General features: G+C 41.2%; 1 protein-coding gene across 21 annotated transcripts in view; it reads right to left on the bottom strand.

Moving 5' to 3' along the window:
- The window catches only part of LDB2 (LIM domain binding 2), a 221,526-nt gene extending 207,458 nt beyond the window's left edge, over positions 1-14,068 (bottom strand). For 4 of the 21 annotated variants that reach the window (XM_069793048.1, XM_069793049.1, XM_069793075.1 and 1 more), the window contains exon 1: positions 13,423-13,721. In XM_069793048.1, the coding sequence (XP_069649149.1) occupies positions 13,423-13,554 (132 nt within the window). In that variant the 5' untranslated portion in view covers positions 13,555-13,721. Of the gene's footprint in view, positions 1-13,422; positions 13,727-14,049 lie in introns of those variants that run through there. The other 17 variants (XM_069793059.1, XM_069793065.1, XM_069793060.1 and 14 more) reach the window with 10 other exon arrangements.
- Between the last annotated feature and the right edge of the window lie 10,587 nt (positions 14,069-24,655).

Genomic DNA, 24,655 nt, shown 5'->3' with positions numbered 1-24,655 from the left:
TTATACCTTTGGCATTTGTGAAATGGTAAGTGCAAACATAATCTAAGCCCCTGAACATGCAGTTTTATCACATAGCCAACTATGGACAACACTTAAAAGCTGAATACACCCTTCTAGTCCTTTTAAGGTGCCTCAAATTAATCTCTAAGAACTAAGTCACCTAAAATGGCTAAACCCATCAGAATAGGTAGGTTCCACAAAACAAATTTTTGCTGTACCAGCTTCTGCACCTTCTTCTAGAGCCTTCATACACAGGCCCAAATGCTCATTTCATTGACATGAACAGGAAAGCTTTGCATGGGATGAGGAGCTGCAGTTACAAGATCAGGTGGAAACAAACATAGGAATCTTGTGATAGAGGAAAAGATTTATTTTTTTTTTATTTTATTTTTAAATCACAACAGCATCCTTGGCCCACAAACTATGTTATTTGCAATCATGCATCTGTGTGCCATCAATCTCTAAGGAAGGGAAAGACTGCTGGGCTGAGCTCTCAATTTATGTTTCTCAGTTGACTCTTATAATCACACTCAGGGTTCTCAAGCTTAGTGCAGCTATTCTGGTAACAAAATTTGCACACTAGGTGGGTTTATCCAAGTTCCCATGGTCCTAATAGTTTCATATACTTCTGTCGTGGTTTAACCCCAGCCAGTAACTAAGCACCACAACTTCCTAATAATAATCTTGAAAACTATATAGGTAATTGTGTTTCTAAAAAGCCACCTTCGGCAAAATTGGGAGAGTTCTTTCCTCTCAACAGGAAAAATATTTTAATAAAGCAGCTAGTGTACGCCTATAAAAATGTTGAGAAAAAACTATTGAAAAAATCACCCTCTTTTTTGATGCTGTCTTTAGATGTGGCATTAAACAAAGCTAAGGGAATTATGGTGTCCACAGATGATGAAAGGTCCCAAAATAGGATGGGCACTGAGCAGGACAAGGGTCCCTTGGTCCTACAATACTGCAATCCGGATGAGGCATTAATATTCATATTCCAGACTGCGACTAGAAAGAAGGCTCTAGCTCCTGTGCAGGGGTGGGCCTAACCCAGCAGAGGTGCAGCGAACTGCTTTGCTTTCTTATTGAAATTCAGTCCATCTAATTGATACTGCAGAAGGCAGTAGTGTAATGAAATAGAGCAGAGATCAGAGATCATTTCAGTAGTTTTACCCATCTATCCTCTCCTGCTCCTGACCAACGTCTAACCACGCACAGGACTCCGCTCGTTCCAACTTCAAGCAGTTGCAGGAAAGATTTAAGTTTCTATAATATGGTAATCATTAAGATATTGCTATTAGATCACCATTCAGAAATGTATCAAGACTGTGACTACCTTCATTTATGTAACAGCAAAAATGTTTTAGTTTTGCTTAAGGTAGCCCAGTGTCTTTCAAAATGACAATTTAAACAGCACCTTTCCCTCAGACCCAGAATAAAATATTTATAACTACCTCATTTATTTGCAAGCAAATAGAGGTAACGTCTGTTAAAAAGCAAAATCCATTAGACTCTGGGTGGTTTTGGTACTGTAAGTAGTCTCCAAAAGGCAACAGATGTGGGGACGGGGGAGGGGGGAGTTGATTTTGTCTTTTTAATATTCAAAGTGGGTCTGTTCTCACTGGCTAATTAAATCAGTAGAGTGCAAACAATAAAAGAAAAAATAAGTGTTGCCTTTCTTCCCTAGAACAACCTCTCCGGTTCATCTCTATACTTATTTATTACAAGAACTTATTTAATACAAGACTTTACAATATTCCCTCCCCAAATCCTCATGAAATAAAGTACATATTCCACAGCACCAGTTCCCATCAAGAAGAATATGCTTCTCCCGTGGAATTTAAGATAAGATGGTCTTTCCACTGTTACAAGAAAATGCACTTGGAATGGGCTGCTTTGAGTGACATGAAACTACTGAAGAATTACACTAAAAAAAGTAATGGATTTAATAACAATATCAGATGTACAAATCAACCGGCAGAATGCTGCCCTAAAATATATTTGTACTTGCTTGGCAAAGCCAGTAAGTTTGCACCGGTGTGCTGAATTATTTGAGAAGTAACAAAATGTGTTAACAACATTAAACAGTCATCTTCCAAGAACATAGAGTATTATGGTATTTTCTAGTCAGATAATTCTTTGTGGTGCCTAAATACATGTAATATCAATTAAAACATTTTGATTTGTGAAATCAAAATGAATGTGGTATATTTAGATTTGGTTTTGAAAGTATTTTAATTACTACTACCTCCTTTTAGCCTTTAGTTAGTTAGTTCAGCACAGTATTAAAAACAGGCTGCAGATACAGACCAGAACTCCACTGTGCTAGCATTGTTCAAGAACAGAGAAGGTGGTCCCAGCCCCAAGAATCATATAATAAATATAACGTTACACATCATGAAGACAGGGCTGCATATAAGCATCAGTAGCCACTTAACTTTAAGAGCATAAAGCTTAGCAAAGGATCAAAATACCTATGCATTAAACAAGGTAGATTGCATGCCCTGAGCCCTGTGCTGCTACTGCTTCCCACACCAGCAAGTTAAATGCAAGTTTGGGCATGTATGTCTACGTATTATGTTTAAGTGACAGCACTGTGGACGTACCTGAAGATAAGGGGCAATAGAGGGATGCCGACCCCTTACATCTTAAGGGAGTGTATTCAGCAGTAAGTCAGTATTTGGCAACAGAAGGCAACTATTTCAGCCCAGTTGTTGCCAAGTTTTTGAAAGCATCAGAGCCAAGGAAAGTGTTACAGGACATAATGCATGAGTTTACAGGAAAATCCTCTCAAATGCTCAGGATCAGCATGGAAGGAAACATGGACATGCTTGTTTGAAGACATAACAAGTGACAATCAAGAGACTGATGTCAGGTACTGTGAGGTCCTGAGCCTTTACAGATGCAGAGTTCCTTCTCGGCTCCATGCATTATTGGCCCTATTTTAAGTTTATCGAGAATTTCTCAGCAAAATACAGCTTCATTGTAGTTCATGAATTATCCACAGCTGAAACACTGATCTATTTAACCCCAAATTCAGGGCTTTACAGAGCTGCGTGCTCATTGCCAAATGCTTACTATATCTTAGTTACTTTTAATTCTGCTATCGTTTGAACGTACGCAGCACCAAAAAGTACTTTACTCCCTTCAAGCATTCTTTTGGCTAACCAAATTAATGGTTGCAAACAAATAAAATATTTACTCTGTACTGCAGCCAAAACAGTGTTTCTTTATGTAATCTGAATGATGAGCAAACACCAGAGCACTGGAGGTAATAGCAGCAGGTCAGACTTAGTGAAATGATACCCCATCTTACAACACTTCACAGTAAAATACATAATACAAGGACCCCGAAAAGAGCCCACTACCACTTAATTTAACTGTATCTTGAAAACATAGTAAAGTAACCCAGCAAAGAGATTTCTGTTGATAGTTGTATGGGAGGGCATTTATCAATACCCATTAGCCTCTGGTTTTTACCTGTTAGTTTTCTAAAAGATGCTTGTGTTGCTTCATAAGCCACAAGGTGTCACAGTGGCTCAACTGGTAGGATTCTTGTCAGTCTAGACACGCAGGTTGTGGCTTCAGGTTACATACCAGTGCTAACACTGCTCTGTACGAGGAAGTCTGTGCTACGCTGCGTATTTAGAAGTGCAGCCCTTTGGATGAAACAATCAGTCAAGGTGTAACTCGGTTGCTTCAGGATGCTCTTGATGTGGGTGTTAAATAATCTTACAGCACCGTCAGAGAAGAGATGTACTTGGTGCGCTGGCATCTTGACCGATCTTTTTACTTTGCATTATTAACCCTGACAGAGTGTTAAGAGGTACTGAAAAGAGCTGAGCTAATCATTCACATCAAATAATAAATTTTATGAATTCCACTTCATTCTACCCAGAGTTGCTAGGAATTAATAATAATTTATTTGAATGTATTAATTATTCAAATTTAAGACACATTTTTGCTCGTCTTTCATAACAAGCAGCGTGCTGTAAGCATGTAATATTGTGCTAAGACTATACGCTGTGATTGGTCATATATCGTGTGTTACTGTTTCTCATCCTTGACTGGATGAGCACAGATGGATCTAGAGCTTAAAATGCCAGGAAGCTTTGAATTTTTTCACCAATTTTTTCTTATTACATTTTTCTAAAGTAACTGCATGGTAAGCAGCATCCTGTCCCATGAAAAAAATATGCACACACATCATGTTTACTGACCTGTAATTTTCCCATTGCCACCAGTCATTGCCATTAATTTGTTTTACGTTCATACACCAGTCAGTCCTCACTGCAAAGCAATCAGAGGTTCTTCTCTGGTGTATTTAATTTCTAAGTATCATGGTTCTATCTGGGAGGTTTTGGAAACTCAAAACAGGAAACACTGCCTCTCAGCTTAGCCCATATAAAATAACCAACTTCTTCCCAGAATGCTTAACAAATTGAAATCTGCATTCTGCAATAATTTGTAAGAAAAAAACTGCATTGAGCAAACATTCACAGAAACACATAAAGAGCACGAGCATAGCCAAAGCAAATTCACTTTTAAACTCAAGTGAATAGTCATGGCAATTTTGCATGTAGTATTTGTTGCACTCAGGTAATGAACCTTTACCCAGTGTGTTGGCTTTTCATGTCCCATTATTCATGCCAACATATTCATTAAAATGGGCCTATGCTTTTTAACATAATCAGCAATGTGCATAGGTGTGGCCTTCAAAGAGTTATTACCATAGTTTACAGGCATGCTGTTCGTAAATACAAGCAGAACTCCAGTCAGTGCAAAATGCCAAGCTTCCCACAACACATATGGTAATTTTTGCTCTGTAAAATGGATAGATGCACTATATAATGCATAATTGCATCACATTATATCTGAACTTCTAATTGCTTAAAATGATACTTCAAATCACATCAATGACATTAGTACCTAATTACCCTAAGGGTTAACTGATCCTCCAGTGATTAAGTCTAGGTAGAAGCGGTAGAGCTATTGTACTGCCTTCATCCGCTACAGCAAGTAGTATGGTTGCAAACGCACATATAGAATCTATATCCTGTCAACATCTTTAACATCTTGGTATGGCAAAGAAGCAAGGTGGAGAAATGCTGGCCAAGTACCAAAAGGAAGGAGGGTCCCTTCTGCAAGATGCTGAGCAACCTCAGAAGAATTTTCATTTGCTCTAAAGGAACTATTTTACAGCAGTTCTTTTCCTTTCTAATCACAATAACATTATTGTGGTGTGAAATGGAGTAACACAGAAACATTTTAGTACCTAAAGTGGATATAAGAATTATGGAAGATGGCGACATTGATCTGAAAAGTCAAGTTACTATCTGAATATGGGGGACAGAGTAAAACGGACAGTTGTAGGCCTTCCTCCGCTGCTGCATAACCCATGCATGTGACTTTTGTAAACTGCATGAAGAAAACATAGCCTTCTAGGTGCAAGGCATTTCATATTCCCTTTTTCCAACTGTAAAATACTATCCTGTTTGCAAACCTAGCAGCAAAGCAGGTTTCATGCCTGCCTTGCCAACCACACCCTGGAGGATCTCTAGTCTGTAGAAGAGGAGATGGTTAGGAACGCTGGTGCTGCTGACTGCCTTCCTGAGGGATCAAGTATGCTGAGGGTGCTTCAGCTCAAACAAGAATAAAACAAAAAGGTCTCATTGTATTTAGTTTCTTGGTTTTGGAGCATTTTCCTCTCTCCATGTGACTACTGTATTTAAAGATTTAGGATACTTCTTTTTGTATAATGTGGTCATTAATATTTCAGAAGTCTCTTTGTAACCTGCTCTAGGACAGATGGCAGTTCTTTCTCTGATACAATCTTCTGCTAATGGCTGAAGCAAAACTATACAACTGGAACAAGAATCGCAATAAGGTACATGAAATACTTTAAATGTGCAATGTACTGGAAGTCATAATTTTCTCAATTTACTACTTTAGAAAATAACCTAATAAAAAATGTAGTTAGAAAAAACAAATGTTTGAAAGTCCAAAAGAAAAGTAAAAATAGTCTGCTGCACACGTGATGTAAGACTGCAGGTAATAATACTCAAACAGGGACAGCTGGTTTTTTCCAGGTATTTAGTTTTTGAAGAATGATCTATGATTAGGTTTATTCTCGTGTCTGCTTTAATCAGGGATTTCCAAATATGATCACTTTCATACACACATAATGTTTCATTTGTCCTCTGAATGCAACAGATCAGGTCATTCAACTAGCCTGTGCAATTCTTCTGGATCATGAAGGATGCTCTAGTCTGCAGCTAGCAGTTATGTAAAATGGACAGGATCTGGACAGATACTGAATCTGCTGTATGTGAGTAATCTGATGGCAAAACTATACCCAGAGGTTAGATTTCCCCCTTGCCTTTTTAAACACACATGCAAATGGTACAGACAGACTTGAGTATTTCTGCTCAGCTAACTAGGCTTGGCAAGCTGACTCTGTGGCTTAGAATCAGAAGAGATGGATATCAGCAGGTATTGCAGATCACGTGTGATAGATAATTAAAGCAATGTTCTAATTTATTAGTTGCTTGGAAGGATGCAAAGACCTATTTAGTTTGCAGGTAACCAGGCAGTAGATTTTAAGCACATTTAGAAACCTGCGTGAAGTTATGGCTTTACTGGGTCAGTTGTGAGTTTGTGACTCTGCCCTCGCCAAGTACCTGGATGTGAATATTGACAACAGAAACGCCTTAAGGAGAAGTTCTAGTTTGATACTTATATTTTGGCTGTAGTTAGAGTTATTCATAAAGAAGTCTGCTACGCTCAAGTCTCATGCTTCAAGTCTGTGTGATGCAGACAGAAACACCACCCTGGCAAGGAGCTTCTTGACAATGGTGTATAAACAGCAAGATGGTGCCAAGGCAACCTAAGTCTCATGGAGAGGACAGCCTGCTCCTGTAAAATTTATGGCCTTTACAAAGACTCTACACTACCAACACTCTTGAGTCCTGAAGAGGTGATAGGCTTAGAAAGCCACCAAGTACTAGTTCACGTTTAGTTCTGCAAAGGTGTCATTCTTCCATGTCAATGATTTTTCACTAGCCCCATAAGGCACGAAAGTGCCAGAGTTGTCTCCAGAAGCATCAACTGTTCCCATACTGAGGTTTATGGTCCACAGGTGGTTCTGGCTGATCCCCAGTTACCTCAGGAGTACCAGGTGTAGTGTTCGGCTTAGATCAGTAACTTAGAGGCTTTAGTTTAGAAGGGCATGGCTGTCCACCATAACGTAATAGAAAAGGAAACAGTATTGTGACCATAAAGTGTTTTGTCTCTGAAATTCTAACAGTAACCAAACACAGAACGAATGTACTGGGGAAAAGAAAGACACAAGCCTAGGGAGAAGATTTCAGCCAGGGGTCCAGAGATGTTTCTTTCACTACTATTTTTGCCTAATAGATAAGACAATTGAGACCAACAAGACCAACAGGCCCTGCCCTACCACAGCCTTTTTGGAGACTAATCATCAGCCACTTTGGGGCACCCTTGTCCCTGCCAGGATCACCCCTCTGAGGCTTTAAGTAGCCCAGAAACAACTTTTGGAAAAGAGCACCCAGCAAAACTGAGGATATATGCTGCCCTGTTTACACAGTACAGTGCAGGAAAGAAAGCTCTTCTTGGGGAGGAAGCAACCGAACAAAGTATCAGCATGGTTGGAATGCCTGTTTACAGCAGATATGCAACTTTTGGCAAAAAGAAACAAAAAAATACCATTTGAAGTGAGGAGTCCAGCTAAAAATACTGCAATGAGTTTAGCAATCTACCCATACCCTTTTTTCTGTAAACAAAGAAAGTATATATACCAAAAACAAATGATTTTTTTTTTTTTATCTGATCTTGCAATCCTACTGCAGGCAAAACTCCAGCTTAAATAAGAGCACAGGACTGGGCCCTTGTTATGATCTCTATTTTGTTCCTTCTCACCATCCAGAGGCTTCTATTTTTGAGACTGGATCTGCATAGTAAATCTTGTTTACATCAGGGGAAGACTGAGTTTAAGTTTTTTAAAGTGGATTTATGGTTTAGAGAGTAAAGAATGAAAAAGAAAAAAGGAAGGGTTGGAAAGATTTCTTTATAGAAAATGATCTAGTAAGCATGAGAGTGATTTGCAGACGAGATCCATTTTTACACTTTCACACTGACTCTCTCTCCCCCCTTACCAGCCCCTGCCCCCAAAAGCTCCCTGTTCCTTATGCTTGCAGTTTACATTCTATATTATAACTTTAGGAGGAAAAAAAGCAGCAAGACATCCCTGATTGTAAGCTAAGGATCAGCATGGAAAGGAAGTAGAGTCTTTTTTTTCTCCCCCAGCCTCATAAGAATTGTTAGTTTGTAACAATTTTAATTGAAAACAGCTGCAACTGAAATTTTTTAAAGGGATGAAAAAACTATATGAAATAAAAGACAATCAGTAAAAAGAGCCTTGAATCCATTCTGAAGTCAGTGTCTGCCTAAAGGAGTTCAAGGGTTTTCTTTTAAAACTGACCTTTTAGTTTCAGTAAAGCATGGTTTGTAAGTAATCTTTTAAAATACTTTACTCATGTTCCTAGAATTGCTAAGTATTAGTATATTTGTGGGTGAAAGAATATTTCCTCAAAAATACTTTGAGACAGAAGTTTATGTGTTTTCCCCTCAACAAAACAAACTCATTGGACAAACTCAGACTTATGTACACAATATGAGAGATCTATTTGCGATACTAAGTTGCTATGTGAACAAATGTGATGTCACAACATAGATTTTTATGACTAATCTATTAAAAATGCATCAGGAAGAAGAAAATATTATTTCATCAGATAGCAATGTGAGGAAGTAAAATAAGAGACTTCCATTAAACTGCAGAAATTTTGGGTTGCTTCGATTTGCTTTAAATATTTGGTGGAATATGAATGTCTGTGAAAGCTTCCAGTTCATTTAGTAGCTTTTAGATAATCATAACATCCTCCTTTATTTTCCTTTTAATTTTCTTTACATTTTCTTTCATCATGAAATCTCTACTTTTGTTAAATTCACTATACAGTTTAATAGGGGTTTAATATGATTTGATTAAGCTGATTGTCTTTAAAACAAATATGCTACTAATCAAGTTCTCTAGTCACCCTTAAAACACTGCTCTCTTGGCCAGAAGGAAAGCTGTGTTTTGCATATAATGGTGATGTAAAGCATAATGTCTTCTAGTGACAGAGAGAGAGACAGGTGAATTTAATATGTTGTGATACACAAAAGTTCTAACAATATAGGGGACTAAACCAAGTGAAAGGCTTGATACATCTCTTGTATTATTGGCAATAAAGCAACGCCCCAAACTTTAGACTGTCAGCAACTTTAAGTGATCTATCCACAGTGCACTGTAATGTTACTGAAAAATAATTATATACAAGATATAATCACCTTTTGTTTTCTTTTAAGTGTGAGCAATTTCAAATGATTAAAAATTAGAACAGAAAAGGATTTATAACATCAAAGAGGAAAAGAGGCTTTTTTTAAACATCGAGTTTTACAAAAAACAGGTAAATTAGCTTAAATATTTTCTCTATGTTGTGTATTGCTACCTGGAACTTTAGAAACTGCTGATTATGCCGCAACAGGATTGCTTTCTTGAAATGTCAAACCAACATAGGTATAAAAATATTAAGATAAACTGAGTTTGAGTGAACAGTAATGAAATACTTAAAACCACACACAGAGCAAGGAAACAGCTGCATTTTGGTTAACCAGAAAGTTAATCAACTATGATAGAAGTAAATAAGATTTATCTTTATATCTGCCAGAGATTATTAAACATTTAAATATTCATTTCACTTCTTTAAATCAGGATTGTTGGTGCATTACAAAATGGCACTAGATGCTCCCAAAGTATTATTAAGAAAGCATGTATTAATTTCCACTTAGAAAAAAAGTATTACCAGATTAGATTTCTTTGAACAACTTTTAAGGAAGGTAAGGTGTTCCTGTACACTAGTTAGTAACTCAGACTCCCTAATTTACTTTAGATCACATAAGAATTAGCTAGGTGGTGGACTTTTGCCAGTACTTACATCATAAAACCACCCCCTGCCTGGGTGTGATTGGAATTCTTCGCCTAAGACTGACCCTGAATTTAAAAAGGCAGTTGTAGGTTCTGCCTGAGGAGCCCATAAAGTTGTGAGAAGTTTGGAGAGCACAAGTTTGCACATCTAGCACAGACTAGAGTTGCTAATTCTCTACTTTCATGACTACCATTTCTTCCTAAAGAAAACAAGGACAACAAAGATAGCCATCCTGCATCTAAATGACCTTTTTTTATCACTCTGTACTTTGTCTGCTTAATACACTAAGCACATCCTTCACACCGATTATTACTCCCTTCCACCCAATGCTGACACAAACCAGAGTGGAAGCAGTGGATTTCTCAGGGAGGGTCCCCAAGCGCAGAGCCACTTTGAGGACACTTCTACCTCCCCCAACATACCGTAGACCCTGCTGCTGGGAGAGCAGGAGTAGAAATGGCATTTACCAGTGGATTCCCTAATGGTGTCTCTAGCAGGCCATTGCTTTTTTTGAATCGTTTCTCTCCTACTTGCAAGCTCTGGAGAGCAGCTATAGGAATGCACTACAAAGGTGGGCTCTACAGATGGAAGGGAGAACACAGATAGACATGACATACAGATACTCCTTTCACAGGCTCTCCATCCATCCTCTGTACAACTTAATTGAATTACGTACATTTTGCTCTGCCTTGGAACTTCGATCACTGCAAGGGGCAGAAGCGAATCTGACTCTAAAGGATTATTAAGCACATTTTTATTTTTTAGGAAAACAGGAAAATCCCAAAGGCTTTCCAAGGATATATTTGGGATAAGAGCTGTAGGTTCCCATTTTTTAATACATCCTCACTTGCCACTGGCTCTCTCCAGAAGTTGGGTCCAAGTGGAATCTGCCAGCTGGCTACCCCCAGTCTTTTGGAGAGTTTCTTTGTAATTCCTTTCCCCTTAAGCTGCTTTGCTTGTGCTCACCTACCCCCTGGGGCTCACAGAGTACAAGCAGCCTCCTTCAGAGACCAGTGCCTACATTATTCCAAAGACTGCCTGAAGAGAAATGTTCATGCAGCAAGCCTGTATCACCCACAGCACAAGCACATTCCTTCCATGCCATACAGGGCTCCATCGGTCTGGATTCAAAAAATTCAGAGCTAGTTACACATGCTCTAGAAGCCTTCAGCTACCAATCCCAAACATGCTTGGAAGTGCGTAAAATTAATGTGAAACTTCCACTCCCAACCTGCCCCAGAAGCCAGCGTGATTCTTTACAGGCTGTCCACACCTAGTCACTGTAAGTGTCCCAGGAAACTAACTTCTTTTTTTTTTTTTTTTTTATTAAGGAAGGTGTTTTAATTGGAGGACGAAAGAGCTGAGCTGAAGCTAGCTAGAAAATACATTTCAACCGACAACAATGCTTACAGCACAGAACTCAGAAATTAAAAAAAAAAGAGAACCAGAATGTAAACACTGAACAATCAGAAGGCAAAAGTATTTTCACTCTGAGCAAATAAAAGAAATACTGGAGCATAAGGCCTTCATTAACTAAGCATTGTCTGTCAAAGTAAAATGCTGCTGAAACCTATGGCAGTAGTAGCAAGGAAGAGCAGGTTACCGCTTTTTGCCCACAACAGTCCATGTGAATGTGCACAGCAAAAACTGCAATTGAATGCGCTAAAGTCTAACCCAGCACACCTCAGCAACGCAGGAGGGGGAAGTTGTTTCACAAGTCCCTCAAAAACTTTTCTAGTGCAACATTTGTAAAGGAGCTACAATCAGAAACCGGTCAATTTTCAAAAGTACCACTAAAATATTACGTAGAACAGCTAAATTAACACTGACAGCTTTTCAGAACGGCTTGTATATAAAACCCTGAAGGAATCACTTAATGATACATATTTGTTCTTTTCACTTGAAAAAGTCTAGAAATTATTACATTAATATGTACAGGAATGTAAGGAACAGAGTTGCAAGACACTGACAATGAACAGTAGCAAATAAACCCTCCAAGCCCCCTCATTCTATCTAAATGGCAGTGACCCTCCACAGCCACCAACTTGGGGCAAAACTGACAAACAGTTGCCATGATTTTGGGAGCAACGAGCTGCTTGGAGTTTTTAGCCGGCATGAAGTGTATTTACTGATTACTCCACCGCAATGTTTTAAGACTAGCAGTGGTAACAGTGTTGGAAAAGCAGTTACCCCGTAGCAGTTACCCAATCAGAAAGCAGGTCACATCTCGTTAGCTGTATCATATACATTAAACGTCACAGATTCTCCATGGCTTAGCTGACAATTCAGGCATGTGTGTTTTATTTTATGATAACCTCATGTTCTCTTAAAGAATTACAATACAACAAACAGATCAATCTGAGCTCCTTTACCATGCTTCCTGCCACGAATTTGGCAGATATTTGCCTCTATATAAAGCCATTCACTATAAGAGATTAATAGTTTCAAAAAGTGTTTTCAGGGCACCACTAGTAAACTACTATGAAAAATTGCAGCACCAAGAATGTTTGCTGCACAAACACAGACACATGGGCAGAGATGCAGCCTGATTCAGTCCACACTCTCTTCACTTCCACAGACTAAAAAGTGTGCTTTATTTAACCGCATAAATAATGAGATGCAGCCTCCACTATTTTTGTTCTTTAAGTGACAAAAGTATTTCCCCTTCCCATTCAGCATATTCTTTGTGGTGGCTGATCTGGGTATAGAAGCCAGAGCGCATAAACCACTAACAGATTATACAAAGCATAACCAACAGTGAATGTAGTTTACATTATTGGGTACTTTTGACAGCTATATGATAAAGTCGTGAACCGATCATCTCTCTCGCTAAAAGCAACAGCATTCTAAACGTAAACACGGATTTCTCTCGTCGGTCGTCCCGAACATGTGTTCTTTAAGTGCAGCCTAGGAATAAGTTTTTAAAACTCTGCTCCTGTTTTCTGTTACCATTCATTTTTAATTTTAACGAGTTTACAAAGCAAAACGAGAGGAAGGCTTGTCTCTCCCCCTAAACCTGCAACGTTTCTAAATGAGTTTTGTGCAAAAGCTCAAGCGATACCTTGCAATATTATAGCTGCAAATGCCAGCAGGACAGATCCTGAGCAAACAACACAGCAAGGCAAAGAAATTTCCTGAGACCAGCATAATAATCAATCCTGAAGTGCTGTACTGTAATTTCGAGATTTCAGCCTAAGCTGGTATCTCCTCAAAGAGTTGCTCTGCGTGGAAACATAATGAGGGATTACCCAATTAAACTACTAAATTAATTAGGGTTCGTGCCTGCATACACTGTACTGTCTAGTGGGACGCTTCAGCTGGAATTCGGGCTGAAGCCTACCACGGTCCATGCACAGGAAAACAAGGCTGAGGGACTTACCTCCGTCCGCGACTGCAGCCTCTTGTTCATTTCATATATTCGGTACTCTGGTTGCACCATGTATGGTGTGTGTCTCCTATAAAATGGGCCAAAAGGAGAAGAATAGAAAGGGTCATGTGGTGTGCTGGACATCTTGCCTGCTTGCAGAGATTCAAGCTACACAGAGTATCATCAACATCCATACAGAGCACATGGGCTGTGTGTTCTTCACAGTACAAAGTAGCAGCGCGCACACACACACACATCCAGGCTGCACGCACTGCCTGGGAACTGCTGTGGGAGCCCTCTATAGCAGGAGACGGGGGGGCGGGGGGGGAGCGGGAGCGCACAGGCTCCAGAGAGAGAGAGAGGGAGAGAGAGACTGGATAGCTTCAGGCACCACCGCTCGTTTTTAAAGCAGCAGTTTCTGGAGGGGTCATTTCCTGTCCGCGCTGTAGACTAGTTCAAAAATACAGTTTTCCTCTCCGCCTGACAGGGGTCTAAGGTTTGGGTTTAATTTTTCCCAGCCAGGACCCCTCAGGAACCTGGCAGCAGGGCTTGTTAGCATATAGGTGGTTTAAAAGCTGCCTGAGCCAATCACCCTCCGCGAGGAGCACGCTCGGGTAATGTCAGAAATGTGATTACTACAAAATACATAAACACAGGCCACGACCATCCCCGCCGCTCGCAGCCGGTGCTTCGCCCGCTCCCAGACGGTTCCCTTCAGCGCCGCGCCGCCCGCTCCAAGTGCCTGGGCTGGGCTACCGAGCCTTCGGCAGCCCTCGCCGGCCCGCCGGTGCCCTCGGGGAGCGGGGAGGGGCGGGCCGGGGGCCGGGGGGGGCCGCACCGCGCCCCGGCAGTTCGGGGGGGACGAGAGGGAGGGCGGCCTCGCCGCCGGCGGGATGGCCGGGGCCGGGGCCGGGGAGCCTGCACAAAGAAATCACCTCCACGCACCGCACTTCGCGCACAATGGAGAGCAGTCAAATGCTAATCACAGAAACCTCCCGGCAAAAAAACGTAAAAACACAAAGAGCCGGGTGGCAGAATGAGCCCCCCGAACGACCGCCGGCAACCCCCTTCGGCGGCGGCTAGGAAGACACAAATGGAGCGGTTTAAAAGCAGCTATCCGGCTTAAAGGTGGCGGCGGCTAGGTAGGAGACCGGTCCCTATTTTCAGGATCCTTGCTGGGCGTAAATCCAGCAGTGGTTAGAGTAGGTTGCGAAGGAAAGATACCGAAAATCGGGGGACGGGGGGACACGGGGCAGCCGAGGGAGGAGGGGAGGGCAGAGAGGAGGTAGTCACCCCTTGGAGGTGAAGGATGAACTTTATCTGTTGAATCATACTTGCAGGAAAGTGCTGGGAAGCGGATACCACGTGAACGAAAAGTCCTCAAAATATAGAGGAAACAAAATGGGCTCATCCGCTACATGGGAAAGTGCCAGGCTTAAGAGGGGAGCCTTCAATGACCTGTACAAAAAAGCCCTTGAAGCACGGACTGTGTCTTTATACGCAGCTGTAAAGTATCAGGCATTATTTACAGTACTGAATAAATGTAAAAACAACAATAAACAGCACTGAATTAATCTCTGATGTAAATTCATTCAAGCAAATGGAACCACTCTAGGAACAGATTTAACTAATATGATTAAGAGAATAACAATCAGCTGCAATCACAGCAGTTCTCAGCCGGGGTGCTTCGCAGGAACGCTGCGGGATCACCCATTTTGCAGATGGGGAAATCAAGGCACGCGCCATTACGTTTTCTAAATTTATGTAACAGTCCCACCAAATAGTTGAGTGTGATATGGCTTCACCCACTGCCAAAAAATTAATTCAACTCTGACTGAATGTAGGAATATTTTAAGACAGATTTGAAAAATTCCGGTTTTGCTGGCACTCGGCTAAATCTGGAAAACCTGAGTTCTCTCTTCAGGATAAAATACAAAAGTTCGTTGTTTTATTCTAGTGACCACTGATTGGGATCACAATTTGTCTTTGATCTACCAGTCGCTGTTCAGCAAAACTATTTCTGTACGCTCTTGTGGAATAACAGTTTCCATAAGAAGTGACGTATTGAGCTGTTTTATAGACTTCCCACAGCTTCTGTCACTAAACACAGAGCCAACAGATAATACATGGGGTATTTCGCTTCTCTCTCTAGATGCTCCCCAGCTATGTAGCAATGCTGTGCTGTCGCTCCAGTACCATCACAGGAAGTGCTGAGTTTAATAAATGGCATGTACAACGTTCAGCTCAATAGTGCTGCAATGACAGCGACAGTGCTCTGCCAGGGTTCACTGGCTGCACAAGAAACCTCTAACATGGCTGTGTACCTAGGAGAAAACTTCCCTGCGTCTACCTTGTACTCTTAACAGATCCTAGCAGAGCTACCTTAAAGCCTAAAACCAAAATGACCAAAAAAATTACAGAGTTACAGCACTAATACACACAATTTTTATGGCTGAAGTACCACCTACTTAAATAAATGTCAAAAAAAAAACCAACCCACCAAACTGTGGATTTTACTTTGTTTACAAAGCAAATGCAAAGTAAAACCTATTTGCCCAAGAAGGGACACGTTGCTTTTTGTAGTTAAAATGGTGGAATTCTGCATAGCTTGAAAACTGTATCTGTTTAAGGACTTTTTGACTAGGCTAAAATTCACTGTTTCAAGAAGCTAAACATGGCAATAATAGTAATATTTTTCATTTTGGCTGAGGTAGGGGGAAAGGAAGAGGTTGCTTTAAAATAAAAAAAAACCACCAAACTCAGAGTCCTGAAAGTGAGTCAGCAGTAGGATTTGCTTTCATGATTGGGAACCCCAGATACTCCCCCCACACCCCATATAAGAGCTTCTGTGTACGGGTCTAGTGCAAAGCAAAAATATGCAGTGATATTTTAATAATTCCCATTGATTAACTGGCAAATTATCGCACACCTACAGCCCACCGGCAAGAACCAAGTCCCAGGGTAGCAACCTGCTAATTACAGGCTCCGGCAGCACTTCCAGTTGCCTGTTATCATCTAGACCAGTGTGACACGCAGAAGAGTAAAACAGAAGGCAGAATCAAAGGAAAATAAAGTTACAGGGATCCTGACACTGTCATCTTGATTCCCACTTGGATCTGCTGCCTTTAAAGTTCCGTGTGCTCTCCGGGAGGGCCAGTTAGGGGCCGTGCAGCCAGCCCCACTGCCTGGGCAGCTCCAAACCCCTGCACCACTGGCATCAAGCTGATACCCAAAGCGGCTCTGGGGTCAGAGGTAAACATCTGGCCCAAGATGTAGGACAATCAATAAATTCCTTAATCTGGAAAATGAGTTTAATGTGAGCAGAGGAAAAAAGAGGTGGAGGAAAACAAGAGGAAGAGACTAGTTAGTCTCCCCAAATCTGAAAATGAATATATTCCTGTGCCCGCATATGCACAGCTACAAACAGATGAGGAAACAGCTTGTGCGGAGCTGCATTTACACGGGTATATGCACGTGCAAATACCGCCGTGCCTCAAAGCAGAGAGCCTTTCCCCACCCCTCCGAGCCCAGAGAGGAAGGAGTGTGACCACCTCAGTTACCCAGACCCCAAACCTCCGCACCGCGTAGGCTCTCCCGGCCCCCGCCTGGGTGCAGCACCTGGGCAGGAAAGGAGGCGACGGCACACCAGAGCAGGCAGGCACCGGGATGCGGGCCTGCGATTCCCAGCTGAGGAAGGGGAGCTGGGTAGAAGTGTGCCATCAGACCCCACCAGCGGAGAGCGAGCCATGTTTCGTGCCCCTCGGGCCAGGCGCTAACCACACAGACCCCCGACACCCCAAGGAGCCTCAAGACATGGCGCGCTGAGCTGGCTGATGTCTGGGTGCTGGATTGCCCTCTCCTGGGCAGAAACAGAAGGACCCACGTAAGTCAAGGACTCCACTGTGACAGCTCTGGAGGACAAGTTCCCTTCATTTCAGCGGGAAGCGTGGATTCGGTGGAGCAGAAGGGTGCGGGTCGTCTTCCACTGCGCCCACCAGCATGAAACCCTCAGTGCCTATGAGAAGCTGAGATGCGCTATGATAGAAGGACCAAAAACCAGCAGTGGAAACTTCTTCCAGGACACAAGCAGGGAGCGAGAAGGGATAAACCAGAGCAGTCTGTTCATCTGTCTCTTCTGTTTATGCCATCACACGCGGTCCGGTGCTGCCTTCTCGTCGTGACTATTACCGGAGCCCCTGGCACAGCCTGCACTGCAAGGGCACCCATGCCACACCACGCCACGCCACACCACGCCACGCAGCATCGACAGCCCCGTGACACAGCACTGCCAAAAGCGCCACGTGCAACTGAGGCATGGTCCTCGCTTTGCCAAGCTGACAGTCGAAGCAGCTCTGAAGGCTGCACTATTTTTAATAACCACTTAGTAATAATAATAATGCAGAAAAGAGATACAGCTGTAAATAGGTGTAATTGCTGTATTTATCCCTGGTATGCGTTGACTGTTCAGTCTCTGTCAGTAATCAGGTTTACAAGGATACATTTAAGGTGGTTTGTAGCTGTTGAAAAGACAGGAAAGGAGAGACTGATCTTGGTTAAAAGATAGACAGCAAATGAAAAGCTAAAAACCAGAGGTACTTGAAATGAGATTTCTTGAGAATACTCAAGTAAACATGAATTTCTTGAAAAAAATAACAAAACTACCTTTTCAAACTGTCCTTTGTTTATACAAAAGCCAGATAGCATTGAAGACTTTTGATGGAGTGACCTTAGCTAAAAGAACAAAACTGTTTTCCTGTGGATGCTCATGAATGACTAAATGAAATTTGCTTATCATAAGTTGGGATGCACAATGAAGAACCACCAGCAATACCACATCATCTGTAATATACACTCAGTTGCTGAGCTCAAACACAGGATTTTGACAGGTTTCAGATCTGAATGCTGCCGTTAATTTCTATAGCTATAGAATAGAGTGTACCAGATGCTTGCAGTTTCTAAGAAATCTAGAAGCTGTAATTTGTTTGCATTAAATATTAATATATTGAAATAAAAAACATATTCCGGAAAACATTGTCCTTTCACAGACAATTTGTGGACAGGAAACTAAGTAAGTATGTTTAATCCATTGTTAAAAATATTTGCTGGGCTCAGTATACGCTTCCAGGCTTTTTCCATGTAGACTACTGTTTTTTTCATCGTGATAATTGTCCTTTTCTGTCATTAATAAATGACATGATTATTTTTATCTGAAAGGTTTTTAAAAAATCTGTAAGTGGGGCCCACCAAAACTACTGTGTTTCACAGTTTACAGTGCAGCAAGAAGGGTTCACATCTTTTAAATGCTTCAGGCTTTTTGCGAACTCAAACCTACCTTGCATAAATTACATATAATGATAATTCAATACATATGACAATTCTAAGAATTCTCTTCACATATTTAATGCTAGTAAATTAAAGTTACAGCTCCAGCACTCACCAATGATGCTCAAAGTAACTCTGAATGGATGATAACACAAAAGGGATTTGAAATATTTTTTAGTTCTGCAGTGTACACAATGTCTTTGTCTGCAATCAAAATGGATATTAAATTTTGTCTTGGAACTTTATGAATGCTCAGCTGAATGCAGTCTTTGAGGACCCTGCCCATCTCTGACCAAGCAGGCTGCCTGCTCTACCCATAGAGACAGAGCTGGGGAAGAAAACATGAGACAAACTCAAAGTGGTGCAAACCATATCTTGGTGTTACAGTGATGGGCCCTCTGAAGATACCAAGATATAGCAGACCAACTGACTTGCCAGCTCTCCAGTTAAGCTATGGTAAGCCAGCGTTCAGTGTGTTTTAAGTGTCCTCCCTTTGTGCCTAATGCAGAGGGGATACTGGTCTGTAGGAGCTCTCAGCTGCAGAGTCTGGCTCTTCAGCTCACAAGAGAATTACGCTTTAAGCACTAGAGGCTTCATCTTGCTCCTCACAGTGCTGTCAGCTGGCACTCTGAGTGGACAGTATGCTTGGGAGGCCTCCACCTACCCTGCATCACACCTGGGTACTGCAACTACAAAGTACATCGTGACCATGCCAGAGAGGACTCTTGTCAAGGGAAATAGCTCCATGAGGTGCTGGGAGGAGAGGATGAGGTCCCGGGTGTGAAATATTCAGCCCTTGACCTCCAGGGGAGCTTCCCTGGGCTGCAATAGCTTCAGGATACCAAAGAACACCTGCCCATTGGCAGAACCAGTTCATCTTCCGGGCTGGTAAAACGCCAAAGAGATTTTATATACCTTGGTTTTGCTGCATCTCTGAGGACACCATGAAGGCTGCTTTCCATAATCCAGCAGCTTCAAGAACACTTCTGTCTTGTTTTGTTCCATCTCCCCCTTGTTTCCATGTTCACTCCATTTCTCCCATTTTCCTTCATATCACCCATACCTGCCCATAGCCCCTTTCCGAGTACAGAGTTCCTTTTCCATGAATCATTTCTAAATATCTGCCTTGGTAGTTTCTCACCCTACACATTTTTTCTTTTTTTTTTTTTCCCCCTGCCCCCATGTACACTGCTGAAGTTTGGGGTGGGTTATCACTGGAGGGTGATGCTGGTAAGTGCTGTTTGAAGCGACTGAGATTCTTTACCCAAAGTGCTCAACAAGTTGAGTTGAGTGTGTTTTCCCTGAAGAAAGCTCGAAGAGCTGATGCTGAGGGTGGTAAATCCAGAGCAGTCAAGCAGGGAAAAGAAAGGGATGAAATTCCTGTCACTTGCCTCTTGCAGCCATCTCCCAGCGGCTGAGGAAGAAAACAGCCTTCAGCAGCAGAGAAGACAGTACTGCGGTTTATAGCATTGGCAGCCAGCCAAAAAAAAAAGTAATCCAAAGAAGTGGTGGGGGAGGCTACAGGAGCAGACTATGATCTGGGAGACTGACCCTCTAGCGAAAAATCAGACCAGCCAGCAGAGAGGTAAGGACCTGAAGAGTCCGAGCCCTTTTCCGATACACTAGCTTCCCTTACCGACAAGCTAAATATGAATTAAATGCAGGTGGCACAGTCACTCAGCTCTAACGTATTCAAAATTTTTTAAGTCTATCTCAATCCAAAGCAAGAATCATTATAACCACCCCTCAATATAGTAAGAAATAAGCAACACCAGACTTCAATACAATCTTTAAGCAACCCTTCCTCCCTAACTTGCCCTCACAAATATATGGCAGCATCGCCTGCCTGTGACAGATTACAAACCAGGCTTCAGAAAGGGAACAGATGTGTGAATATGAAAGAGATGCTCATTTTGGCTAGCGTTTCCCCCCAAAGTTCTAGTCCCTACCTGGAAAAGCTTAATATTCCTTCTACATACCCAACTCCACCATACTGATTTACCTGTTACACACCTCACCCGCTGCTCAACTTTCAGCATATTTCAATTAGTGGAAAGCTTACTTTTTAAAGGACTCAACTGGGAGCACTCAGCTTTGGAGGCATTTCAGTTGAGTGCTAATTAGCAACTAGCTGACTGTCAACTTTTCTTCTTCGAAGAGAGGGAAGGGTTGGTGATTCCCTTCTGAATTACCTGGCAATCAAATACATGTTGAAATTTATTCATTAACTTACAATAATCATCCCTAGCACTTCTTTGGCAATTTTCATCTTCAAAGCACTTTATAAACATTCATAGAGACACTGTGGTGATTAGCACTATGACAAAACTGTGGAACTTCCTGCATATGGGTCTCTCGCCCCATTTTACAGGTGGGGAAGGTAAAGGAGAGATGAATGACAGAGGAAGTCATGTAGTTATACCTCAGGAAATTACAGCTTAGGGATTTGTATTTGGATCTTGCAAAGCACAGACATATGTACTAAGCAGAACAAATGATGGACAGACAGGAGAACTGGTGTGAAAGGGAATGATGCATGGAGAAATTCTGTGCCTGGTACCAAGGTGGGATTAATTTGACAGCAATTTGGATCTTGTAATTAGGCCTTTATCATATAACTGAGGCAAGCTCCTACCAAAGCCTATACTGCATTCACCTCGTTCCTTTGAAACAACAGTTATACCTTACTACAAAACATGCAGTGCTACTCTGTTTTATTTATTCAATTATTTTAACACCAAGTCCCAACCAATAGCGGAAAGAAATGTATGTTGGAAAATATTATTTCCCACACAGATTTTTTTAGTGTTTTATTTCATGTTTCTAACTCATTCTCCATTCTTTATAAAGATTTGATCTTAAGCTTAAACCTTTGCATTTGCAAAACACAAGCCAAAACTTGCCAGGAAATGAAAGCATGCTGAATATGATCCATTATGATTCTGGATATCACTGTTGCAGGTGCTCTCTACAGTGTTGTAGACTGTACACTCAATATGTGAAAAATGCAATCAGTTACCTGTATGCATATTTCGTAGACACAATATATTTTTTTAATTTGGCCTTTAAAATTTAAGTATATGTTATTGATTTAAATTTTATACTTTGAAATATTACCATGCTCTGCAGTGCTTGAGTTTTGCCAAGGCCTTGTACGGCTGCATAAATGTGACTGAAATAACCAGGAGTTTTGCTTGGAAAATCTGATTATGCTGCAAGAGCAAAATGTTCCAGCTCATGAGGGCGAAAGACTGGCTGTGCCTCTCCTTTTAGTGAATAATGATTTTGCACAGAAAAATAGAGTCTAAGCAAAATAGATACTGAATGAATCTTTCTCTCTTCTATGTCATAGATTCTGTTCCTTCTACATCTCATACCTTCCAGGTGTGATACTCAGTGACCTATATCCAGTGACCAAAAAAGTGGCCATGTATCTAATTCAGCATTTAAAGCACACCAGACGCATCTTAAACATGTCCGACATGCACATATTGCAGACAGCGTGGAAAGATGCTGACATCTCTGGAGAAGCAGCAGATCTGAGCTCCCTCTGTCTTGTAACTCAGCCCACATCAGGAGCTGCTGCCTCTCACAGAGACAGGACACCACCAACCAGCTGCTCAATGGCAGCAGCTGCATCTCCCAGCTTCCGCTCTCATCGCTAGCTTTGATTTTTGATTCTAAGAGTGCATTCTGCTCTCTGCTGTCTGTTGTCTTCCCAGCATCATCCCATCACACAGATTCTGCAGCCATGCATGCCCATTTATACTGGTGTATTAACAACCTGCAGTTTTCACAACAGCACAATGTTTCATGTATGAAGTACAACAGCTTGTGGAATTTTATGTACATTTGTCCATATCTCTTTGCTTGTGAAGTTTGAAGGTAATTGATTAGAAAGCTTTGTTTGTAATTAGAGAAACAGAAAAAACCTCCAGCATACTTCATTTTTGTGTGACACTGTACCCAGAGAACTAGCACAACACATTGTCTGTAGCAAGCCTTCTTCAGTGCAAGCGTCCTAATAAATATTGCCTTGATTTCAGCATCTGGTTCATATTAAACAAAACTACAGATGTGAATCCAATAAAGATAGAAATTTTGGAGGGAATATAAAAGGCTTTAAATGAACCAGCAAGACATTTGTGTTAATTTGCAAAAGTGAAAAAGCAAGTAAAATAATTGCCACAGGACCTGCAGTCAAACTTTTCTGTGTCTTAGCTAGAAAGGGTAGCACAACAATGCCACTTATTTTAAAACCACCTCATCCTTAACATGATATGAAATTTTGGACTGAGTTCAGGCATGACAATTCTAACTCACAACATTCTAGGTTTTTACATTTTTAAACTTAAAATCTTAAGATTTGGGGGAGCGGATAAATGAAAGTGTGTGAGAAGGGACATTAAGTCAGCTAAAGAATTATGAACATAATAACGACAATTACAGGGCTGTTTTACATTAACAGCATGAGCACTGAAAATTTTCTTAAGTCTTCATACAACCTTTGTATTTCATGTATATACGTATGTTATAATCGCACCCTAGTTAGTAATATGTGTTACGTAGAGATCAAAACAAAGGAGGTGTTCACATGCCTTCAGTTAAGTCTACACTGAGATTTGCCATTAAAAAAACCATTTAAATCCAATCATTTCACATTTTGATGAACTGAGTTTAGATTTTCAGAACTCCTTTGCATTATGGGAGAGATCTCTACAACTACCTGAAAGGGGGTTGTAGTGAGATGGGTGCTGGTCTCTTCTATCAAGTAACTAGTGATAGGACGAGAGGAAATGGTCTCAAGTTGCAGCAGGGGAGGTTTAGATTGGATATTAGGAAAAATTTCTTTACTGAAAGGATTGTCAGACATTGGAACAGGCTGCCCAGGGAAGTGGTTGAGTCACCATCCCTGGAGGTGTTCAAAAAGCGCGTAGACAAGGCACTTCAGGACATGGTTTAGTGGGCATGGTTGATCGTTGGACTCGATGATCTTGACAGTCTTTTCCAACCTAAATGATTCTATGATTCTATGATTCTAAAGTGTTAGCAACCATATCTAGGCTCACTTACTGTTTTCTAGTGGAGTAATAAAAAAGCACAATGGGATGGGGGTGTCAGGATGAGTACATGATTGTTATGTGTAGTCAAGTTTATGCAGCGACATGTCCATGGATTGTCTCCTTGCTGCTCCCATCCCCTGTGCAAGGTAGATGGCAGGTAGTTTGTATATGATCTGCAGTCACACCTCCATTTTGCAGCTCAAGCTTTTCTAAGTAGTTTCAGGGAGCACATCTGATTGCAAATAAGTCAAAGGCAATAATAGTTTTGTGAAGTATTCCATACTTAAACTTCATTTTTATTAACTGGTACAGAGGAAACATTTTAAAATGAAGTTCCCTTGTTGAGAAATTGTCCAGACTAATTTCTGTATGTTTACTGCTCTTACCTCTTTCACACTTCCCAGAAGGTCTTAATTGTAAATATATTCACTAAGGTACAATTTTAAGCCTTTGCCACTTTGGAAACTCTAAAATTCAAATTCATGTTGATTTCCTTGATTCAAAACCATCAGATTGAGTCACACTGGGAAAATCTTACAGCATTTCTTGTCTAAAGCAAAAGCAGGCACCTGCCACTTTAGGGAAAATGCAAGCTTTTACGAAGACATAGATTACACTTGTCCTTACAGTCTCAGCATCTGGCAATGAGGTCTAAAAAGGAGAGACCCCTCGTCCTCCTCTTCCAAAATTTTTATTTTCATGTATTTGGTTTCTTCATGCATCTCCCACAACCATTCTTCAAAGACAGTGCTTATTGAGATGAAGAGGCAAGAGGGGTGGGAGAATGGGATAGTGAGCTGAATGACTGTACTAGCTATTTCTTACATTTTTTACAGTATATGATGGTGTTAAATGAAGTT

Source organism: Haliaeetus albicilla, chromosome 1 (assembly GCF_947461875.1).
Source record: "Haliaeetus albicilla chromosome 1, bHalAlb1.1, whole genome shotgun sequence".
NCBI lineage: Eukaryota > Metazoa > Chordata > Aves > Accipitriformes > Accipitridae > Haliaeetus > Haliaeetus albicilla.
The sequence above is the reverse complement of the archived record's forward strand: the minus strand, read 5'-3'. Positions and strand labels throughout refer to the sequence as shown.